Here is a 22618-nt window from a genome sequence, read left to right as displayed (position 1 = left end):
AATTCACACCTAAACAGGACACATTCAATGCATAGCATGTCAATTTTCAGCTCAATTGGACAAAAGGAAGTAGGTAAATGAAAATCAAGAAGTCCAGACACATTTATACAAGCCAATTCAAGGCATCAACACAAGCATCATCTTCCATAAATCATAAAACAGTGACAACATATTAGAAATGAATGGGATCAAAACCATGATGTCCTATAATGTGTCTATAATGCTCATGTCAAATTTCATCTTCATCCAATACAATATGAGCATTTCACAAATGAATTACCAACATGTGTCACACAATGTCACAAAATGAGCCAACAGAGAAGAAAATTATCAATTAATTAGAAAATGACATCAACAATTCCAGAAAAATTCTCATGTAATCTTGACATATCAATTATCATTCATGCAAAAAATTAGCTCAATCCAACGTCCCTAAGCCAGGCAAATAAAATCATGAAGTCAGCAGAAATCCAAACAAGTCAACACATGGTAGCAAAATGAGCATCAACTTCAATCAAATGCCAAACAGTGAAAACAATTAAGAAATGGATGGGACCAAAGCCAAACTAAATCTAAACATGTTATGAATCACTCCATCAAATTTCACATTCATATGATATGGTATGAGCATTTCACAAGACTTGGAAGATAAACACTCAAACAAATCCCTAAAAATGCTAAACAGCAATCAAAAATCTCAATTAAATGGAAAATGAATCAACAATTCGTACAAAAAATCATGGTGAAACTAGACATATACAAGACACAGCATGCAAAATTTGAGATCAATTGGAAAAGCATAGGCATGTCAAATAAATTCATGAAATTGACCTAACCTAGTGTGACACAAATTGTCACACTCAACTTGCACACATCATATCTACCAAACCAGAGATCCAAAATTCACAAACTATACATGAAAATAACCAGCAAGGAGTCAAGAATTAGCATGTGAAATTTCATTCAATTTGGATAATGTATGAGTATTTCATGAAGGATATGGTGAAACATACACAAAATGCACACAAGTCAAAGATTAATAGGCAAAGTCAAAAATCTCCATGCACAACTTGAGTTATCATACCTATAAAATTCCAGACAAAATTATGAATCTAACAAAAAAACTCCCACTAAATTTGGATAAAAAATGGATTTTATATGATTTTTTGAAGTTTGTTAAATTAGTGAAATAATTATTTAAGGATTATGTGAATTAATTAAGTCTGCAGTGGCAGAACTGTAAATATGCCAGCCTAGCCAAAACGACAGTGCAGCATTTTAATGTGCTGTCACCGTCTGATTTGCTCACGGAGGCGCCAAACAAGAAATTCGAATTGGCCATGGTGCAGGACGGATTGAAACGCAATTTTTCCAGATTTTCTTGCTGTTCATCGCGGTTCATGTTCATCATCATCTCCAAATTCGGTTACGAACAAATTGCAACGAAAATGCACAAATGATATATGGATGGAAAGGTCTAAGCATGTAGATTACAAATATCACTATGAAATCGTCCAGAAATTCATGTACACTGCGAATCGATCGAAATAAGTTTATGCATCCAAACTTTAATCCAAGATATCTCTCTCAATAATTAACCAAATCCAAAACTACGAGTTGCATGTTGATCTACATTGAATGAACTACCAAACGCATATGACAATTCAAGAAATGATGAGATTCGAAAATTAACCTTAGGTTGAAGACAGCTGTGGATTTGTGCTTCTCAAGGTCCAATGATGCAAAACAGATCGAGATTAAGGTTGAGGAAGTTGAATAGAACAGCTAGTTTAGCTCCAACACGATCCAGATGTGAGAATAATCAAATCACCATTGATGAGCAAGGTATGAACAGTTGCGATTCTTGATGTTTATGGCAATGGCTTGGCAAAACAGATCTTCACCATCACATGTAGAGCACGAATCAAAAAGAATTGTTCAATTTGGTGAAGATTTGATGAAGTTTGGATCAAAAATGCTTGATGAAGTTCTTGAGAAATTGAGAGAAAATGGAGGGAAAATCAGTTAGATTTCTTGGAATGTGCAATTGTGATTAGCATTCTGTTACAATTAATCATTTATACCAATGCCTTAATCACTTTGTTAATCTCAAATTAGCAAAAATGAGTTTAATTAGTGTAATTGCACTTTAAGTGAAAGTTCCAAAATGGCCTTGCCAAATATTGCACCATGACAGCTCAAACAAATTCTATTTGGCATTTGGAGAGTGTTGCAAAAATCCTCATTCCAAAATTCCATGTATTTCTCAAATTGGACCATTTTGCCCTTGGATTTTAATTGTTGCACTTGAAAATTGACCTTTTGCATTGACCATTTTTGATGAATTTTGATTATGCACCATGAAAGTACATGTGAAATGGGGTTTGCTCATAACAAGATCATCCATTTTGGACATTCCATGTGGAAGTTATGCCACTTTGACTATAGGCATTTTTGGAAAATGAATGGACCATAACTTGTCAACCATACATGGGAATTTCAAGTTCTTGGACTTTTTAGAAAGGTGAGAACAAGATCTACAACTTTCATGTTGAACAAATTTTCATTTGAAGCTTTTTTGGACATGTAATTTTGTGATGAAAAACTTTCCATTTTTGAAAACTTCCATTACAAGTCACTTTCTATTTTTGGCAATTTTTGTCCTGACTTTATTTTCTTCATTCTTAAGCTTTGAAATGTCAAATGAAACTTGTTTCAACATGAATGAAGTGTATCCAACTCTCTCCCACCTCCAAATCCATAAAATCAAGCACAATTGACCACAGTTGACTTTTTCACCTGATAGATGAATTTGGCAATGCACTGATCAATCTGAGCCCCAATCTTCTGATGAAATGGCTCAATGGTGAAACCCTAGCCTCCATAAGCTCAATACAATCATGAAATGATCCCCATATCCATCATAGACCCCATCTCCTTGCCATGCCCTGATTGGCCCAATGCAGATGATTAGGGTTGACCAGTGGTCAAAACCCTAATCCCAAGGTAGCTGATCAAACCCTTGAACTTCTTGGATGATATCAAGACCATGATGATGATGATGTATTATTGCAACCAAGGATGAAGATCAACCTCTTTGAGAATCAAGAAACCCTAATTTGGACCACAACCCTCAGACAGTTAATGATCTAGTCCAATGAAACCCTAGCTTGCACCATGACCTCTTCACCTTCTGATCAAGACTTAGGAGGATGATTTGCACAATGTAACCACATGATATGCAATATGCCATGCCTAATGACCTAGAAATGATATGCAATATGTTAAGCTAGTCCCAAGAGAGGAGGGCAAATTTTGAGGTGTTACACATATTTCTTTTTCTGCAAGGAGACATCAGGATTGGGGGACTAGCCAGGTACTCCTTGATTTTGTCGAAAGCCGCTTGTTGTTCTTGCCCCCATGCGAAGTCTTCCTTCTTTAGTCGAAGTAGAGGAGAGAAAGCTTGTGTCTTCCCACTGAGGTTGGAGATGAATCTTCTGAGAAAGTTGATTTTCCCTAGCAGAGACTGCAACCCCTTTTTGGTTGATGGCACTTTCGCTTCCATTATGGCCTTGGCTTTATTTTCGTTTATTTCGATCCCCTTCTTATGGACCACAAAGCCTAAGAAATCACCCGCCTGCACACCAAAAGCACATTTAAGTGGGTTCATTTTCAAACCAAACTTCCTCGTCCTTTCAAAGGATTGTCGAAGATGATCTATATGACTTTTCCCTGAAACAGACTTAATCACAATGTCGTCAATATACACTTGCATGAAAGTTTCGATAAAGTCATGAAAGATGGAATTCATGGCACGTTGGTAAGTCACTCCAGCGTTCTTTAAACCAAAAGGCATTACTACCCATTCGTACGTTCCTATTGCTCCAGGACAACGGAAAGCCGTTTTAGGAACATCTTCTTCAGCGATAAAAATTTGGTTATAGCCAGAGTATCCGTCTAACATACTTAAGTACTCATGGCCGGCTGCAGAATCTATGAGCATTTCTGCCACTGGCATAGGATATTCATCCTTTGGGGTAGCCGAGTTTAAGTCTCGAAAATCAATGCATACCCTAAGGTTGCCATTTTTCTTAATTACTGAAACAATATTTGCAATCCATTCGACATACCTGGTTGTGCGGATGAACTTGCATCTTAGAAGTCTTTCGACCTCTTCTTTTATTTTCGACAGGATTTCTGGTGCGAAGCGTCTCGGAGTCTGCTTTACTGGCTTCTTTCCTTCCATTATTGGCAACTGTATTTCAACCAGACTTCTGTCAAGACCAGGCATTTCGTCATAATCCCATGCGAAGCAGTCTTTGAACTCTTTCAGCAACTGGACTATTTCGATCTTGAACTGGGGGTCCATTTTTGCGCTTATGTATGTTGGTCTATGTTCTGCCCCCACTCCTAAGTTTATTTCTTCTAATGGATCCTGCGCCACCATCTTCTCGTTAGTTGACACCAGATCTTTTTCGAATCCTAGAGGTTCGTCGTCATAAATGGCGTCAAGCTTTTGGTGTTGCCATTCGCCCATTTGGTTGTTATCGTGATCTTCCGCCACGTCTTCTTGGGGACATTGTTTGTTGGAGTTTTCTTGGTTGGCTTCGACAGCCATATATTTCACTTCAGCCTCGAGGGCCTCTTTGAGTTTGTTTTCGGCTATGTAAGCCGTAATCTTCTCGAGCGCTGACTGTTCACTCGTCATCGTCAAATTCGCTTCCCCATCCTGTTGGCGCTATGTGAGTAGTTCCCCACATATAGGTTTCGCCAATCACTTCTTTATCCCACTGGAAACCATGCGTAGGATGAAGGTACATGGAGCAGTAGGCATTGTCTGTCGCCTTTAAATCGAATTCGGCTGGACTGCATGGAGGTATGTGAGCCAGGTTTTTGTCGAAGCTTTGGCTGTTGATATTGTTTATTTCTGTCATGAAGTAGCTTTGATCTGCCTCAATGTTTTCGACGATCCCGTCTGGCCTCCATATGGCTATTCGCTGATGCATCGAAGAGGGTACGACTCCTACACCATGAATCCACTCCCTTCCAAGCAGTAGGTTGTAGTTGGCCTTTGAAGCGATGACTATGAACATGGTTGGCCTTGTTATGGTTCCAACAGTTAAGTTTACTTGGATGACGCCCATAGTTGTTCCTACTTTCCCTTCGTAATTCGACAGCACCATGTTGTGGGGTTTCGCGTCTGAATCGTCTTTTCCAATCTTCTTCAGCATGTAGTGGGGCATCAAATTCACTGCCGCTCCCCCATCCACCAGTATCTTATTCACACCGACATTTTCCACCCTCCCTTTTATAAACAAAGGTTTCAAATGCACTTTCATGGAGTCGTCTGGTCTTTCGAAGAAAGCGTTCTGCTCTTCGACGCACCCGTTATTCATCACGTAGTAACAGACGGGCTTGTGTGCCATCGTTTCCTCTTCCATCTCGTCTTCTTCATCTTCGACCTCCATGACTCTATCGTAATCTCTAGGGAGAACGGAGACCACGTTGCAGATCACGTTGAAGGATGATTCTGAGTCAGAGTTGAAACTGTCAGTTACTTCGTCATCTTCCTGCATCTTCGCCTTCGACGCCACTGATTCGACAACTCTGCTAGGATTGATCTGGAGGGGAGTCTCTTTTCTGCTCCTTGTCTGACGATTGTTGCTAGATTCTGCTTCGTCTGGTCCATTCATGTTCTTTTTTGCCATCTCTATTTCTGCCCTCTTCTGCCTCTGGAACCTCCTCCATTGGGATCTGGACATGGGGTTTTTGCCTTTGTAATTCTCTGAAGGGTATGGTCTTGGCTTGTGTTTTTCCATTTCCTTCTTGCCCTCCATCGACGCGCCTCTCTGAACCTCAAACTTTCCCCATTTCTTCTGCCCCTGGGCGTCTCTAATGGGTTGAACCCATTTGTCGTCCGTTGCTTTGTCAGATGGTTTATAGGTGTTCTGGCGTCTCTCTCCGTGCCTCCACTGGTGGTGATCACTTCTTCTTGGGTCATATCTCATTGTTCCCCAATTCTCTTTCCTCTTGGTCTTATCCACCGCTTCCAGGTTGGTTGCTGCCTTCCTGTCGAAGACTGCACTGCAGCGTGGGCACAACATCACTTCAGTTTTCATCCTTTGGCACCTCTTGATGAATTCCATTAAGTTTTCCTCCTCTCTAGGATACGCCAGCCTTTGGTACTCTTTCCGACGACGATCTTCGCCCTCTTTGGCCTGGTCCTTCTGAGATATTTCCACCATATTTACCCCAACATTTCGTTCGTCGGCGATGCTTAATTCGTTCATCTGTCTAATGAGTCTCTCTTCTCCGCCTTCCACGCCTTTTGGTGTTTGGTCGAACTCTTTCTCTGGGCAGCAGAACCAAGATATGGTCCTGGGACCATGTTTGCAACAGCATTTGTTCCAATTTCTTCTGGGGTCTTCCATTGTCCTACACAGAATCCCACTGATCACGGGCTTCGAAGGACCGTTAGCGGCTTCCGCTTTGATTTTTGTGACTTCTTTACTGAAAGGCCCCATAGTGTTGACGCAGTTGGCGATATCACCTTTCTTCGTTTTGTTAGAATCAAGGCCTTCAGCAGCCTTGTTTTCAATCACGAGGTCTTCAGTAATCCTCTCTTTCGTATTAGGGGAATGCTCAATTGCGTCGACTGTTTCTTCATTGTTGTCTGAAGAAGCATCTTCCCAACCGCTTGGTTGGATTGTGTTGATGTCGATCTGAGAGCTTGCCGGCGCATTGTACTTCACAAGATAATCATATTTCCCACTTGGCTGTCCCAAGCGGTCCCAATTCTCCTCTTGTCGAAACTCCACATTCTCGACAGCATTGTCATCGTCCTTCTTGTCGAAACCTTCAGTAGTTTCTATTCTTTTCTGGCTTGCGAGATCATCAGCAATCTCGACCATGTTGACATTTGCGTCGAAACTTCCAGGGGCTTCCACCATTTCCAAATTGCCATCAGGAGCAACTTCGGCCTCCACCATGTTCACGATGGATGGTTCAGCGTAGTGGGCTTCGACTGCCTGCATAGGATTCGAATCGATCTTCATCTGTTGTTTTGGTTTGTCACCAAACTTCAGCCTTCCGTCACGGATAGCATTTTGAACGGGATCCCTGAAAAGGAAACAACGAGACGTCTTATGGCCCAGAAAATTATGGTATTTACAAAAACCTCTCTTTTTCTGTTGTTCCATAGGCGGTTCTTTAGCGCCTGGCGGTTTTATTAATTGACCATCTTTAACCAACAGATCGAAGATTTCGTCACATTTGGTGATGTCGAACGTATAAGTCCTTTTGGGGAACTTGTCGTTGGTTTCGACTGGGTTTCCGTTCGACGGAGTTAGTACTTTGCACGAATAAGGTGGGCCTTGCTTTAGTTCTGCTAGGTCAATCTCTTGTTCGTCGAAGTTACTTGGTTCGTTTTCGTCGTACTCATCATCTTGGCGAACCCCTACGTAGGCTACCCTCTCTTTTTTATTCTTATTTGCCCTGAATTTTTTCGTCCCTTAACCTTTCGACCTGTCTCACTTTATCTGCTAATTGTGCCATATCCCTCAGATACTGGGTATCTAGTTTCTTCCTTATAGAATAATCTAGTCCCTCTGCGGCCATTTCGACCAACTCATGTTCTGGCACTGGGGTGAAACATCTAGCCTTTAGCAATCTGAACCTATTTAAATAATCATCTATTGGTTCGGAGTGTTTTCTCTTAACACTGGCTAATTCTTTCAGACTTATTTTTATTTGTCCCATATAGAATTGTTCATGGAACAACCTTTCTAACTGGGTCCATGTGTATACTGAGTTTGCAGGCAAAGATGTAAACCAAGTAAACGCGTTTTTTGTTAAGGAACTAGGGAAATATTTTATTTTCAAATTTTCATTACGGGCTATTTCCCCTGCCTCGATCAGATAACGTGCCACATGTTCTATAGTGGACTCACTAGTTTCCCCTGAGAACTTTGTGAACTTAGGGACTTTCCACCTTGGTGGCAGTTCTTCTTGCAGAATATATTCCGATAGTGGGGATGCGTAACTAGGCCTTTGTAAACCCATGTTCATCCCATTTTGTGCCATTATCGTTTCGACCATGGCTGCCAAATTGTTTTCGACAGGCGGATTATTATAACGTATCCGTTGTTGCAATACAGCATCCGCGTCCTGGCCTCTCTGGATTACTATCCTTCTAGGCTCTTGTGGAATAGGGATTTCGACACGAGGCTGTTCGACTACATCCTCTTGGTTTCTGACGTTTGTTTGAGGATTATCCACCGGTATCTGGTTTATCGTAGGCTCTTCCTGGACCGTTACCACTGGGTTATGAATCATTTGTTCTCTGTGTCGAGTTTGAGGGACTCCAAAGAAATCAGCAATGCGCGTCATCTGCGCTGCCAACACTTGGTTTGTTTGGGTGGTGTTTTGTATTAAGGGGTTAAACACCGCTCCCATTTGTTGTGTCAACATTTGGACCATATCATGATTACTCTCGTCCATCTGTTGTCTAATTACTTGCGCCGAATTATTTGTTATCGGCGACACGTAAAGTGGTTGTTGATTCAGTCTACTCATGTTTCCACCATATCCTGACCCTTGTAAGGGTGAAGACACGTTGGCCATCGAATCCGAATATATTAACGGGGAATTGTGTAAATTTGCCATTAACGAAGTTGGCATTCCAAAGGGTTGTTCCCTACCAGGCGGAGGCAAGGTGAAATTTGTTAAAAAAGGCCTAGAAGTGTTCCCCACAGGAGGGGGTGTCCCAACGGGCATTTGTTGTGCCCTGAAGGATGAACTAGGCGCGTTTTGCGATATCGAAACCGCTGGCATCGACCCTGTTGACGAAGGTACAGCCTCTGACACAGGGACCGATCCTATATTGCCTTCTGTCGAAGGGGCAAGGTTGGATACTGGGATGGATTCGTTTGGATTATTTGGCTGGTTCGCCATTTTCCTTACTCTTGTTCTTTTAGGTATTTCTACGTCGGATACGGCTAATTTACCGCTTCTCAGTCTCATACAACGAAGAACAAACTTTGACTAACGATTATCTAAGTTTCTAGATTTCTGCACTGTCCCACTGGGCGTGCCAATTTGTTCGCTGTGAATTTTGGCGAACAACCTCTGGTTTACCAAAACTTGTAGAATTGGGTTACTTGCAGGATCAACCACACAAATCCTAGGACATGTGCAGATCTAGATGGTCTTGAAGATGTCTAGAACCACTTTCATATCTTTCATTTTTGTTCTCTAAGTGTTTTACGTCGAAGAAATGTTGATTAAAGCGTTTAAAGAGATGTAAATTTGACGAAATAAGGTAAAATGGCAGAAAATAAACTGACGAAATGTAAAGTGTCGAAAATAAAGCGTAGAAAGGTAACAAACTGGAAAGCGTAAAGGGAAAATATAAAGAACTTTGTTTTCTATGAAATATAACTTTGAAAGAAATTGGTGTTTGTTTACACATACATGTTCCAAATATGGCTCTTTTCTCTCACACGGGTACTTTGAGTGTTTTCAGGAATTCTGTACAAGTAATTTTTCACACACTTTTTCCGATAACAACTACCCTATTTATATACAAATAACATAACTGTTACTAACGACCAAATCCTAAAACTGTGACACATGGCTTTCTTCCTTTTGCCAGATGCTTCCACGCGTCTTCTGCCAAACGTCACAACTCTTTTGAATTTGAATTTGTACTTTAAGTCGAAATGACGTCTTCCTTCAGGCTTTTTGTCGAATTGTCGATATACTACAATGTTCTCCATGTCTGTCAAAGGTGTCTTCCCAGCTGCAGATATCTTGTCGAAATGTCGAAACCTCCATTTTGTCGAAGTGTCGAACCATACTTATTAACCAAACGTTTATCCCATGTTGTTATTTGTCGAAAGAAACATTTTGTACACCAAATCCCATGGCGTCGAAAACGCATGTATACAGCTACCATGTGAACCCACAGTTTCACCGCTTCCACTATGAAGCCGACCATGCATGCCATGAATGAATGTACAAATACCAATACATATGCAATTAAGATCATCTCTACCATCTTAACATTCCACATATCACCATAATTCAACTCTATGAATTATCCACCAATGCTACATATACATATTCATAACAATATATCATTCACAATCCACCAATGGTACATATACACATTCATAACAATATATCATTCACAATCCACCAATGGTACATAAACACATTCATAACAATATATCATTCACAATCCACCAATGGTACATATACACATTCATAACAATATATCATTCACAATCCACCAATGGTACATATACATATTCATAACAATATATCATTCACAATCCACTAATGGTACATATACACATTCATAACAATATATCATTCACAATCCACCAATGGTACATATACACATTCATAACAATATATCATTCACAATCCACCAATGGTACATATACACATTCATAACAATATATCATTCACAAATATAGGCTAATTATCAAATATGTGCACATAGATTTCATCCCAAAACGAATACAGCATTTAAATCTCAATTTTCCACTTTTCAAACAGTGGTAACCGGTTAACGCTCGGTGAGTAACCCTAGCTCTTCTCTTTACTTTTCCTCTCCTCTTTCTCTATTGCCTTCAAATGATCAAATGAATCCTAATTTTCACTCTCCTCCCCTCTTATATACTAGTATTCTATTTGGGCTTAAAGCATGATACTTCTAATTTAATTAATAGGCCCAATAAGACCTAATATTTAAATATCTCTAATTAGCTCAATTAAATTAAACTAACCCCACATACACACTAAGTTAATTAATACAATTATTTAATTATATCTCATATCAACTAAATAATTAATTAACACACCAAAATTAATTAATATAATCAATTATTATACTACCTAACAACCAATTAATTAATTAACACTCCATATAATTAAAATAAAATATAATAATATTAGTATAATAAATAAATACTAAAATTGGGTTGTTACACTCTTCATCCTCATGATCTGGTGTTTCCCGTGTTTTCTCACATTCGACTTCACCCTCCGATCCCAGTGTTTCCTTTTCTTCCCCAATTTTCTGCACACTTTCTTCAAGTCTCTCACTTAAAAGATTTTCGTCCTCGAAAATTTACCTCAAACGAACAACTCCGGATATGATTCCTTCATCTTATCCTCGAGTTCCCAAGTAATATTGCCATTGGCGACTCCGCCCCATATCACTTTCACCAAAGCAATCTCCTTACCACGAAGCTTCTTCACTTCTCGATCTTCAATTCGCATAGGTGATGTATCAACCGTCAAATTATCCCGCACTTGAACATCATCTAATGGAACAACATGCGATGGATCCGCAATGTATCTCCTTAATTGAGACACATGGAACACGTCATGAAGATTAGAGAGTGATGGTGGTAATGCAATCTGATATGCCACTTCACCTATCCTCTCGGAAATCTGATAAGGACCAATGAAACGCGACGTCAACTTACGCGACTTCAAAGCTCTACCAACACCCGTTATTGGCGTAACTCGAAGAAACACATGCTCATCTTTCTCAAACTCAAGAGCTTTCCTCCTCTTATCATGATAACTCTTTTGACGACTCTAAGAAGCCTTCATCTTCTCTTGAATCATCTTAATCCTATCCGCAGTCTCTTGAATCAACTCGGGTCCAACCACAACACTCTCTCCCGATTCGTACCAATACAAAGGAGTTCTACACCTTCTTCCATAAAGAGCCTCAAAAGGTGCCATTCCAATACTCGAATGGAAACTGTTGTTATACGTAAACTCGATCAAAGGCAAGAAACTATCCCAATTTCCTCCTTGTTCCAAAACACAAGACCTCAAAAGATCTTCAAGTGACTGAATAGTCCTCTCCGTTTGACCATCAGTTTGCGAATGATATGCCGAACTCAAACGCAACTTCGTACCCAAAGCACCTTGCAAACCTTCCCAAAATCTCGAAGTGAACCTCGGATCTCTATCCGAAACAATGCTCGACGGAATACCATGCAAACACACAATCCTTTCGATGTATAACTTAGCAAGTCTCTCCATCGAATAATCCATCCTTATCGGAATAAAATGAGCACATTTCGTCAACCTGTCCACAACGACCCAAATCGCCTCACAATTACTCGATGTTCTCGGCAAACTTGAAACAAAATCCATAGAGATACTATCCCACTTCCACTCGGTAATAGATAACGGTTGCATCAAACCAGACGACTTTTGATGTTCAATCTTTGACTTTTGACAAGTAAAATATGAATACACAAATTCCGCTACATCCTTCTTCATACCTTGCCACCAAAACATCTTTCTCAAGTCTTGATACATTTTAGTAGCACCAGGATGAATACTCAGACCACTTCTATGCCCTTCCTCAAGAATTCTTTTTCTCAAATCCGTAACATCCGGAACACAAACTCGATCACGACACCTCATGATACCATTCTCATCAATCCTAAAGTCACCACCTTTACCTTGGTTAATCAATGTCATAACATCGACTAATTTCAAATCTGACTTCTGACCTTCTCTAATCTCGTTAAGAATGCCACACGTAAGCTTCAACATCCCAAGCTTAACACACGAAGACGTCGCTTCACAAACCAAACTCAAATCTCTAAATTGCTCCAACAATTCAAACTCTCGAATCATCAACATAGACATGTGCAATGACTTCCTACTCAATGCATCGGCTACAACATTCGCCTTTCCAGGATGATAATTTAAACCAAAATCATAATCTTTCAAGAATTCCAACCATCTCCTTTGCCTAATATTCAATTCCTTCTGATCGAACAAGTACTTCAAACTCTTGTGATCACTAAACACATCAAATCTCGATCGAAACAAATAATGTCTCCAAAGCTTCAACACAAACACAACGGCTGCCAACTCTAAATCATGCGTTGGATAATTCCTCCCATGAACTTTAAGTTGCCTTGAAGCATAAGCTACCACTTGCCCTTTTTGCATCAGAACACCTCCCAAACCCAGCCAAGAAGCATCACAATACACAACAAAAGTTTCTAACGGATCTGGTAAAATCAAAATAGGAGCCGTAGTCAATCGTCTCTTAAGCTCTTGAAAATTCGCTTCACACTGCGAAGTCCAAATGAAAGCTTGACCTTTCCTATTCAACTGCGTCAAGGGTAACGACAACTTAGAAAATCCTTCAATGAACTTCCTATAATAACCAGCCAAACCAAGAAAACTTCTAATCTCAGCAACAGACCTAGGAGTTTCCCATTGAGATACAACTTCAATCTTCGTAGGATCCACAGAAATACCACCACTCGAAATCACATGTCCAAGAAAACTTACTTCACTCAACAAAAATTCACATTTAGAGAGTTTAGCAAACAACTTCTTCTCTTTCAACACCAATAACACAACCTTTAAATGCTCGGCATGATCCTCTTCGCTCTTAGAATAAATCAATATATTGTCGATGAACACAACAACAAACTTATCCAGATAATCATGAAAAATCCTATTCATATACTCCATAAATACACCAGGTGCATTGGTCACACCAAAAGGCATCACGGAGTACTCGTAGTGACCGTACCTTGTCCGAAAAGCAGTCTTTTGAATATCCTCGGCCTTTACACGAATCTGATGATACCCAGACCTCAAATCAATCTTGCTAAACAGACAAGCTCCAACCAGTTGATCCATCAGATCATCAATCCTCGGAAGTGGATACTTGTTCTTAATCGTCACTTTATTCAGTTGTCTATAATCAACACATAATCTCATAGGACCTTCTTTCTTCTTGACCAACAGAACAGGTGCAGCCCACGGCGACACACTAGGACGAATAAACTTCTTCTCGAGCAAGTCTTCAAGTTGACTCTTCAACCCTTTCAACTCAGAAGCAGACATTCGATAGGGAGCCATCGATACAGGACTAGTTCCAGGAACTAAATCAATCGAAAACTCAACCTCACATTCCGGCGGTAAATCACTTATATCTTCCGGAAATACCTCCGCAAACTCACAAACTATTGGCAATTCTTCGATCGTCCTCTTCTCACGAATATCCAAAGTTGCCAACAACATGAACAACTCGGCACCATCTTGCACCGATTAATCAACTTGCTTAGCAGACACAAACCAATCTTCCTTCGCACCAACCTCAGGAAATAACCGTCTTCTCCAAAACAGTTAACTAGCCAACACTGCACTCTTGCCTGCAACAACATAATGTCCAAGCTCGATACAATTGGAACATCCAAGATAAACAGACGCTTCTCCCCCACTTATTTCATTCCCAACCTGCCAATGGAAAATAAAACAAGCATCGACAGTGTTCTCACACACATGTCGCATACTAGGGAACAAACATAACTAAACAACCTGGCCGGACGGACCAACCTGCTCTGATACCACTAATGTATCAGACAAACAGTATCGATCGTGTCAGATACACGAATCAAATACAATGGGATGGAAAACCCTAACGACTATTGACCAACTGGTCGACCATGCTCTGATACCACTAATGTAACACCCCTTTTTCTACCCCAAAATACTTAACATATAATCAGAGTAAATAAGCACGCATATAAACAAAAGGGCGTCACGTCGACGTTTTCAAAAACTAAAATCTTTCAAAAACCAACATCATTCATCATCACTACACAATACACCTGGTCATTTAAAATAACACATTCCAATTATCATGAATATTCACGAATATACGTTCGCAGCGGAAAATAATGAATACTCATGCATTTCATCAAATGATCCATGTCCCATACCATGATCATCTCTCAATCATCTTTTAAAAATAAACGGAAACCATAATCAGAATATTTGGCACTATGGCCTCTCAACAGCAATTGCAAATAAGCAGGTTCGCAAGTAATAACATAATACTTATCCAAATAGGATACGAGTTCAATACTACTAATCTACCCAGTGTTACATGACTAGAGCATTGACTCATTACCTAGTCTTCAAACTAAAATACAGGAACTCTCCAGCTAATCTCGAGCGAGCTACCGTCCACTTGCTTCAGCGCTACTACTCCTGAGTATTTGCGCGATACCCATGTAAAGGTAACATTCAAACAGAAAGGGTGAGAATTCAAATCATTATGAAGGAGTAAAATCAAGCACAATGATTAAATCAACAATTAAAGGAATTCATCACACTTCACATAACCATGTAAACAATATTCACCAACATCTATTTCACATGTTTCAAACATCCATCAAACTCAAGGAGTACAATATTAAAATCCAATATTATATTCTCAAATATACACATAACTATAATTATCACATAATCACATACGTTGTCAAGTTATGTATCCAAACATCACCAAATTCAATTACCATATCTCATACACACACCACAATCACATCAAGTTATGTACTCAAACATCACCAAATTCAATTACCATATCTCATACACACATCACAATCACAACAATGCATACACTCAATTATCACATGACTCTAATGTGACTCAATGCAAGACATGTGACTCTATGCATGCGGTACCTCAATGTGAACCCAACGTTTCACCGCTTTCCGATTCAATATCTAGAATCCAAGCCACCACGTCTATTTCCAATTAAGGATCAACGTCTGCTACGCCTATTTCCAATTAAGAATCAACGTCTATATGGACCCAACGTTCCACTGCTTTCCGATTCAACATCTAGAATCCAAGCCACCACGTCTATTTCCAATTAAGGATCAACGTCTGCTACGTCTATTTCCAATTAAGGATCAACGTCTATATGGACCCAACGTTCCACCCCTTTCCGATTCAACATCTAGAATCCAAGCCACCACGTCTATTTCCAATTAAGGATCAACGTCTATCTACCACGCCTATTTCCAATTAAGGATCAACGTGTGCTACTATTCGCTGTGAATTTTGGCGAACAACCTCTGGTTTACCAAAACTTGTAGAATTGAGTTACTTGCAGGATCAACCACACAAATCCTAGGACATGTGCAGATCTAGATGGTCTTGAAGATGTCTAGAACCACTTTCATATCTTTCATTTTTGTTCTCTAAGTGTTTTACGTCGAAGAAATGTTGATTAAAGCATTTAAAGAGATGTAAATTTGACGAAATAAGGTAAAATGGCAGAAAATAAACTGACGAAATGTAAAGTGTCGAAAATAAAGCGTAGAAACGTAACAAACTGGAAAGCGTAAAGGGAAAATATAAAGAACTTTGTTTTCTATGAAATATAACTTTGAAAGAAATTGGTGTTTGTTTACACATACATGTTCCAAATATGACTCTTTTCTCTCACACGGGTACTTTGAGTGTTTTCAGGAATTCTGTACAAGTAATTTTTCACACACTTTTTCCGATAACAACTACACTATTTATATACAAATAACATAACTGTTACTAACGACCAAATCCTAAAACTGTGACACATGGCTTTCTTCCTTTCGCCAGATGCTTCCACGCGTCTTCTGCCAAACGTCACAACTCTTTTGAATTTGAATTTGTACTTTAAGTCGAAATGACGTCTTCCTTCAGGCTTTTTGTCGAATTGTCGATATACTACAATGTTCTCCATGTCTGTCAAAGGTGTCTTCCCAGCTGCAGATATCTTGTCGAAATGTCGAAACCTCCATTTTGTCGAAGTGTCGAACCATACTTATTAACCAAACGTTTATCCCATGTTGTTATTTGTCGGAAGAAACATTTTGTACACCAAATCCCATGGCGTCGAAAACGCATGTATACAGCTACCATGTGAACCCACAGTTTCACCGCTTCCACTATGAAGCCGACCATGCATGCCATGAATGAATGTACAAATACCAATACATATGCAATTAAGATCATCTATACCATCTTAACATTCCACATATCACCATAATTCAACTCTATGAATTATCCACCAATGCTACATATACATATTCATAACAATATATCATTCACAATCCACCAATGGTACATATACACATTCATAACAATATATCATTCACAATCCACCAATGGTACATAAACACATTCATAATAATATATCGTTCACAATCCACCAATGGTACATATACACATTCATAACAATATATCATTCATAATCCACCAATGGTACATATACATATTCATAACAATATATCATTCACAATCCACTAATGGTACATATACACATTCATAACAATATATCATTCACAATCCACCAATGGTACATATACACATTCATAACAATATATCATTCACAATCCACAAATGGTACATATACACATTCATAACAATATATCATTCACAAATATAGGCTAATTATCAAATATGTGCACATAGATTTCATCCCAAAACGAATACAGCATTTAAATCTCAATTTTCCACTTTTCAAACAGTAGTAACCGGTTAACGCTCGGTGAGTAACCCTAGCTCTTCTCTTTACTTTTCCTCTCCTCTTTCTCTATTGCCTTCAAATGATCAAATGAATCCTAATTTTCACTCTCCTCCCCTCTTATATACTAGTATTCTATTTGGGCTTAAAGCATGATACTTCTAATTTAATTAATAGGCCCAATAAGATCTAATATTTAAATATCTCTAATTAGCTCAATTAAATTAAACTAACCCCACATACACACTAAGTTAATTAATACAATTATTTAATTATATCTCATATCAACTAAATAATTAATTAACACACCAAAATTAATTAATATAATCAATTATTATACTACCTAACAACCAATTAATTAATTAACACTCCACATAATTAAAATAAAATATAATAATATTAGTATAATAAATAAATACTAAAATTGGGTTGTTACACTCTTCATCCTCATGATCTGGTGTTTCCCGTGTTTTCTCACATTCGACTTCACCCTCCGATCCCAGTGTTTCCTTTTCTTCCCCAATTTTCTGCACACTTTCTTCAAGTCTCTCATTTGTTTTTTGTTCCTCCCACTCTAATTCATCATTTAATTATCCCTCATAATCTTTTCTCCTTCCCATTGCTTATTTTCTTCAAACACTGCATCATGACTCATAATTACGTTATCTGTTTCAACATTAAACAATCTATAATCTTTTTTGTTCTCACTAATCCCCAAGAAAATACAAGTGGAGCTTTTGTTGTCTAATTTACCTCGCTTTTGAGTTGGTATGTGGGCGTGGGAGAGACATCCCCAGACTTTGAAGTGCTTCACTGAAGGTTTGATTCCGCTCTACGCTTCCTGCGGTGTAACATCTTTTACTTCTAGAGTCGGAGATCGATTTAGGATGTGAAATGTCCAATTTATTGCTCCTGGCCAGAAACATTTTGGGATATTCTTAGTTGATAACATGGATCTCGCCATATTCATTACCGTTATATTCTTCCGCTCAGCAACGCCATTTTGTTGGGGCGTATATGCATTAGTTAGATGTTTTCTAATTCCATTTTCTCTGCAGAAGTTGTTAAAGTCAGTGGAAGTATACTCGCCTCCCCTGTCTGTTCTTAAGCACTTTATACTCAAGTCAGCTTCTGCCTCGACCATCTTCTTGAAGATTTTGAAAGACTCTAGAGCTTTTGATTTTTCAAATAAGAAATAGGCCCATGCTTTTCTACTGTAATCATCAATGAAACTCAAAAAATACCTTTTACCGTTGTTTGAGGTGGGTGTGATGGGTCCACAAATTTCTGAGTAAATAAGCTCTAATGGTTAATTTGCCCTCCATAAAACTTGCTTAGGAATTAGACTTCGAGTTTGCTTGCCATTTAAACAGTCCACAAAAGCAGTGGTCGGTGCAGGAAATTTTGGGAGCCCATTTACCATGTCTTTGTACTGCAACGTGCGCAATCCTTTGTAGCTAAGATGGCCATACCGATGATGCCAAAGCCTTGACACATCAGTGGTGGTTGTATGAAGAGACTTCTCCTCCTACCTTTCAGATATAATGGTGAACAATCTATTTGTACTCATGATTGATTGTATAATCAATCCCTTTTTAGGATGATACACATTGCACATTGCTCCTTCAAATAGTACAACCAATCCTTTCTCCTGTAGTTGACCCACACTCAGGAGATTATTGTGAAGCCCAGGTACGAGATAGACACCAATTATTGAATAAGTGGTGCCTGTTATTACCAATTTTACGACTCCTATTCCAGCCACCTCCATGCGAGTATCATTCCCCAGTTTGACAAAGTGGGAGAATGTCATGTCCAAACTAGAGAACATGTCTTTATTGTTGCACATATGGTTAGGACAACCAGAATCAATGAACCAGGTGTCACTTTTTTTATGAACACCAACATAGGTCATCAGGAGCATCTCATCTTCTTCGTCAGCCTCAACATAATTTGCCTCCTTGTTCCACTTAGGACACTCATATTGAAAGTGTCCTAAGCCATGACATTTGTAGCACTTGAATGTAGCTTTGTTAAAGTAGTTCCTTCCTCGGCTTCGACCACCACGTCCCTTCGGTGATCCTCTTCCTCTTCCTCTTCTTGATCTTTCCTCCACTTTAAGGACACAGTCGTCCTCCTCCTTATTGACTTTATTGAACTTCTGTTCATGCATCACTAAGGAGCTTTGCAATTCATCAATTGAAATTTCATCAGTGTCCTTGGATTCTTTGATCCAAACCACCACATATGTGAACCGTTCTGTCAAGGTTCGTAAGATCGTCTCCATAATTTTTGAGTCTGACATGTCTTCGCCATTGCTTTGAAACTTTTTGGAAACCACCATTACTCTTGCAAAGTAATCAGTGACGATTTCTCCTTTCTTCATCCGCAACACCTCAAATTCTCTCCTCAAAGTGTTGTGTAGGGACTTTTTTACCTTCTCGTTTCCACCAAACTTCTTTTTGATTGAATCCCAAACAATCTTGGATGTGTGCCTATCCATGATTTGGTCAAACACCATTCTGTCTAAGGCTTGGTAAAGGTAGTGCTTCACTTGGTGATCTTTGATTCTTTGATCGTCCAGTTTAGTCTTATCTGCGTCAGTCAACGTGGTTCCTTCTTTTGGTCTTGTGAAGCATTCTTCTACCAAGATCCATTGACCATTTGCCTTTAGTAAATTCTCCATTAACTCACTCCAATGATCGTAGTGACCCTCGAAGTGAGGAATCTTTATGAGTGTTTAATCTTCACTCATTATGTTTGATCTCTCAGAGATTGTTGCCTTGCTCTCACAGATCCCAGTTGAATAGCTCTGTTACCAAATGTAGAGAATGAAGACTCTATATTTCGTAAATCAACTTACTTTATTATTGAAGATACTAAAGGCTCGTATATAGCCTTTAGTCATAACAGAAAAACTTGGCATAAAAGAAGCCATAACAAAACTGAATTGAAAGACTTATTTTATCTCCTACAAACTAGGAATTTTATTAATTAGCTAAAACAAACTCTAAGACTCATTCCAAATAGTTAACAGCTCTTTCATAAATGTCCTATTATTTATTTACCCTATAGATTATAAGGTAATGCTAACTTGTGCCTCTTAAGAAAATTTGTATTGGGAAAAATAATTAAAAAATTAATTTTATATTTTTATTAAAATCAAAACACAATTTCCAACCCAACGTTACTTTCTTTAGTTCTAGTTCTTAACTTGTGCCCCTAAGACACAAGTTAGCATTACCCTAGATTATATTATGATATCAAACTATATACTTATAAGCTGAAATATGTCTAAACAATTACATAAATTGGTCTAAAAAATTGCATTCAAAACTTAACGAAAAAGTGAAATCTGGAAACATAAATATTTCATGTTGTGCGAATAGTTTGGACTTTTCGTTTTGTATGTTGATCGGATTATTGAAATTTAAGAATTGAACGTTCTTACTTTTCAATTTATTTTTTTGGGTTAACATAAGGTCCATTACATCCAAACAAGTCTGAAAATACTTTATGCTGTTTTTTTTAGCAGACTTTAGTGAGCTTAAGTTTTACCATGAACAATTTGAAGAAAAATCACATTTGTTTGTTAGAGGGAAAAATGCAGCAATTATATAGAGGAATCCGAAAGAACAAACGGAATAAGCTTAAGTCTATTTATGGAAGATCAATTAGTAAGAAATTAGATCTATATCTCTCCTTTTTTATTTTTTCAGGTATGTATGAACATACATCTATAAAATGCAGTTTTTAGATATATCTAAAATACTCTTTATATTGATAAATAGATATTCTTAGGTGCTAAGGCCTAAGAGTTATCTTGCATTACTCTTTTGAATGTGTACAATGTTGGAACATTATAACGACCTCATAGTTGAATATAACATTCAAGAGGAGTTTCTTGTAAGTTAATGGGTTATTAATTCTTTCTAAAATAAAAAGCACCTAATTTATCTTTAAACATATATTTTAGGACTATTATTTTGTGGTAAGTTTAGTAACATCTTGAAGTTATAAAGGATTACATGCTTCTGAATCGTTCAAGAGTATCTGACATGCTTATGAAGTAAGAATATGTCAATTATAGATTGTTTACTTAATTCATGAAAAGCATGAAGAACAAGTTACATTTGTCAAAGAGAAAGTTCAAGGTAATATTCCACCGTTTGCGACTTCGCGTACATTTTTTTCCAATCTTTTATAGAATGAGTTCATTAGGTTACCATTTCAACATGACATTCATGCTAGTGTTATTAAATAACGGCTATAGTATCATATATACCGTAACAAAATTTGAGCAAATCGCTATTGTTATGTGATACACTATTTAGAATAAATTGTTGTTAAAAATATAGTGCCACTATAGTATTGTTGTGTTTCATAAAAAATCATTCTAATTTTTTTTAATCTTTTAATGAAAACATATTTCTGATTATTTTGGTTGTTTTTGTGATTTTTATCAATCACTGGCAGAGTTTTTGAGGGAGAAGAAATAAAGAGTGTCGAGATTCAAAGATCGGGCCATGAGAAGGTTTTCTTACAAAATACATAAAGCTAATAATGCACACTATATTTTGATTAATTTCAAGTTCAATGTGAAATATATCAACGAGTTCAAAACTTTGTTGGACAAAGATGAAAGAGTCATTCGACATCTTTTGGTAAAGAGGGACGAAGCAATCACTGAAAATTTCCCTCCCACTTCCGAGTATAGCACAATTGATGATGAAGACAAAGCAGATGATGAAGAACTTGACGATGAATGGGATGATGAAGACGAAAAGGAAGATGACTTTAATGATGATGTTGGAGTAATCATCAGAGATGATGATGATTCAAGAATGTTAGAGAGCCAAATATTAAAATAACGAAGGATTGAGAATGTAGCTAGGTAGGTAGTTTTTTTTTGCCTTGAATTTTATGTTCCTTTGTTTTTTGTAGGATATAAATTACATTTAAACGTTATGACTCTAGTTGAATGAAGATCATAATTTATATCATATGTGTTTAACTAGGCAAATTGATAAGTCTTTAGTCAAATAAGAGTCTTAGTTTTTAGGATAGTTTGTTGACTTGATTTAGTCAAGTTTGTTTTCTTATTTCTAGCTAGAAGTGGGTTGTAGTTTGTTACTGCATGCTCATTTTGTTCCTTATTTATCTTACAATATTTCACAAGGAATAAACAAGTCATTCTCAGTACTGTTAGTTATTTTCTATTGAATTCTTATTGCATCTAATAATCTGGCATCAGAG

The 22618-nt window shown here is 38.1% G+C and overlaps 1 protein-coding gene across 1 annotated transcript; it reads left to right on the top strand.

Moving 5' to 3' along the window:
* The first annotated feature begins 21888 nt into the window (after window positions 1-21888).
* LOC127103562 (protein REGULATOR OF FATTY ACID COMPOSITION 3, chloroplastic-like) lies at window positions 21889-22313 on the top strand. Its single transcript, XM_051040813.1, has 2 exons — window positions 21889-22208; window positions 22307-22313. Exons 1-2 carry the CDS (start codon window positions 21889-21891, stop codon window positions 22311-22313), a joined length of 327 nt encoding a protein of 108 aa, XP_050896770.1.
* Window positions 22314-22618: the final 305 nt, after the last annotated feature.

Source organism: Lathyrus oleraceus, chromosome 7, assembly GCF_024323335.1.
Source record: "Lathyrus oleraceus cultivar Zhongwan6 chromosome 7, CAAS_Psat_ZW6_1.0, whole genome shotgun sequence".
In the NCBI taxonomy this organism is placed as follows: Eukaryota; Viridiplantae; Streptophyta; class Magnoliopsida; order Fabales; family Fabaceae; genus Lathyrus; species Lathyrus oleraceus.
The sequence above is the reverse complement of the archived record's forward strand: the minus strand, read 5'-3'. Positions and strand labels throughout refer to the sequence as shown.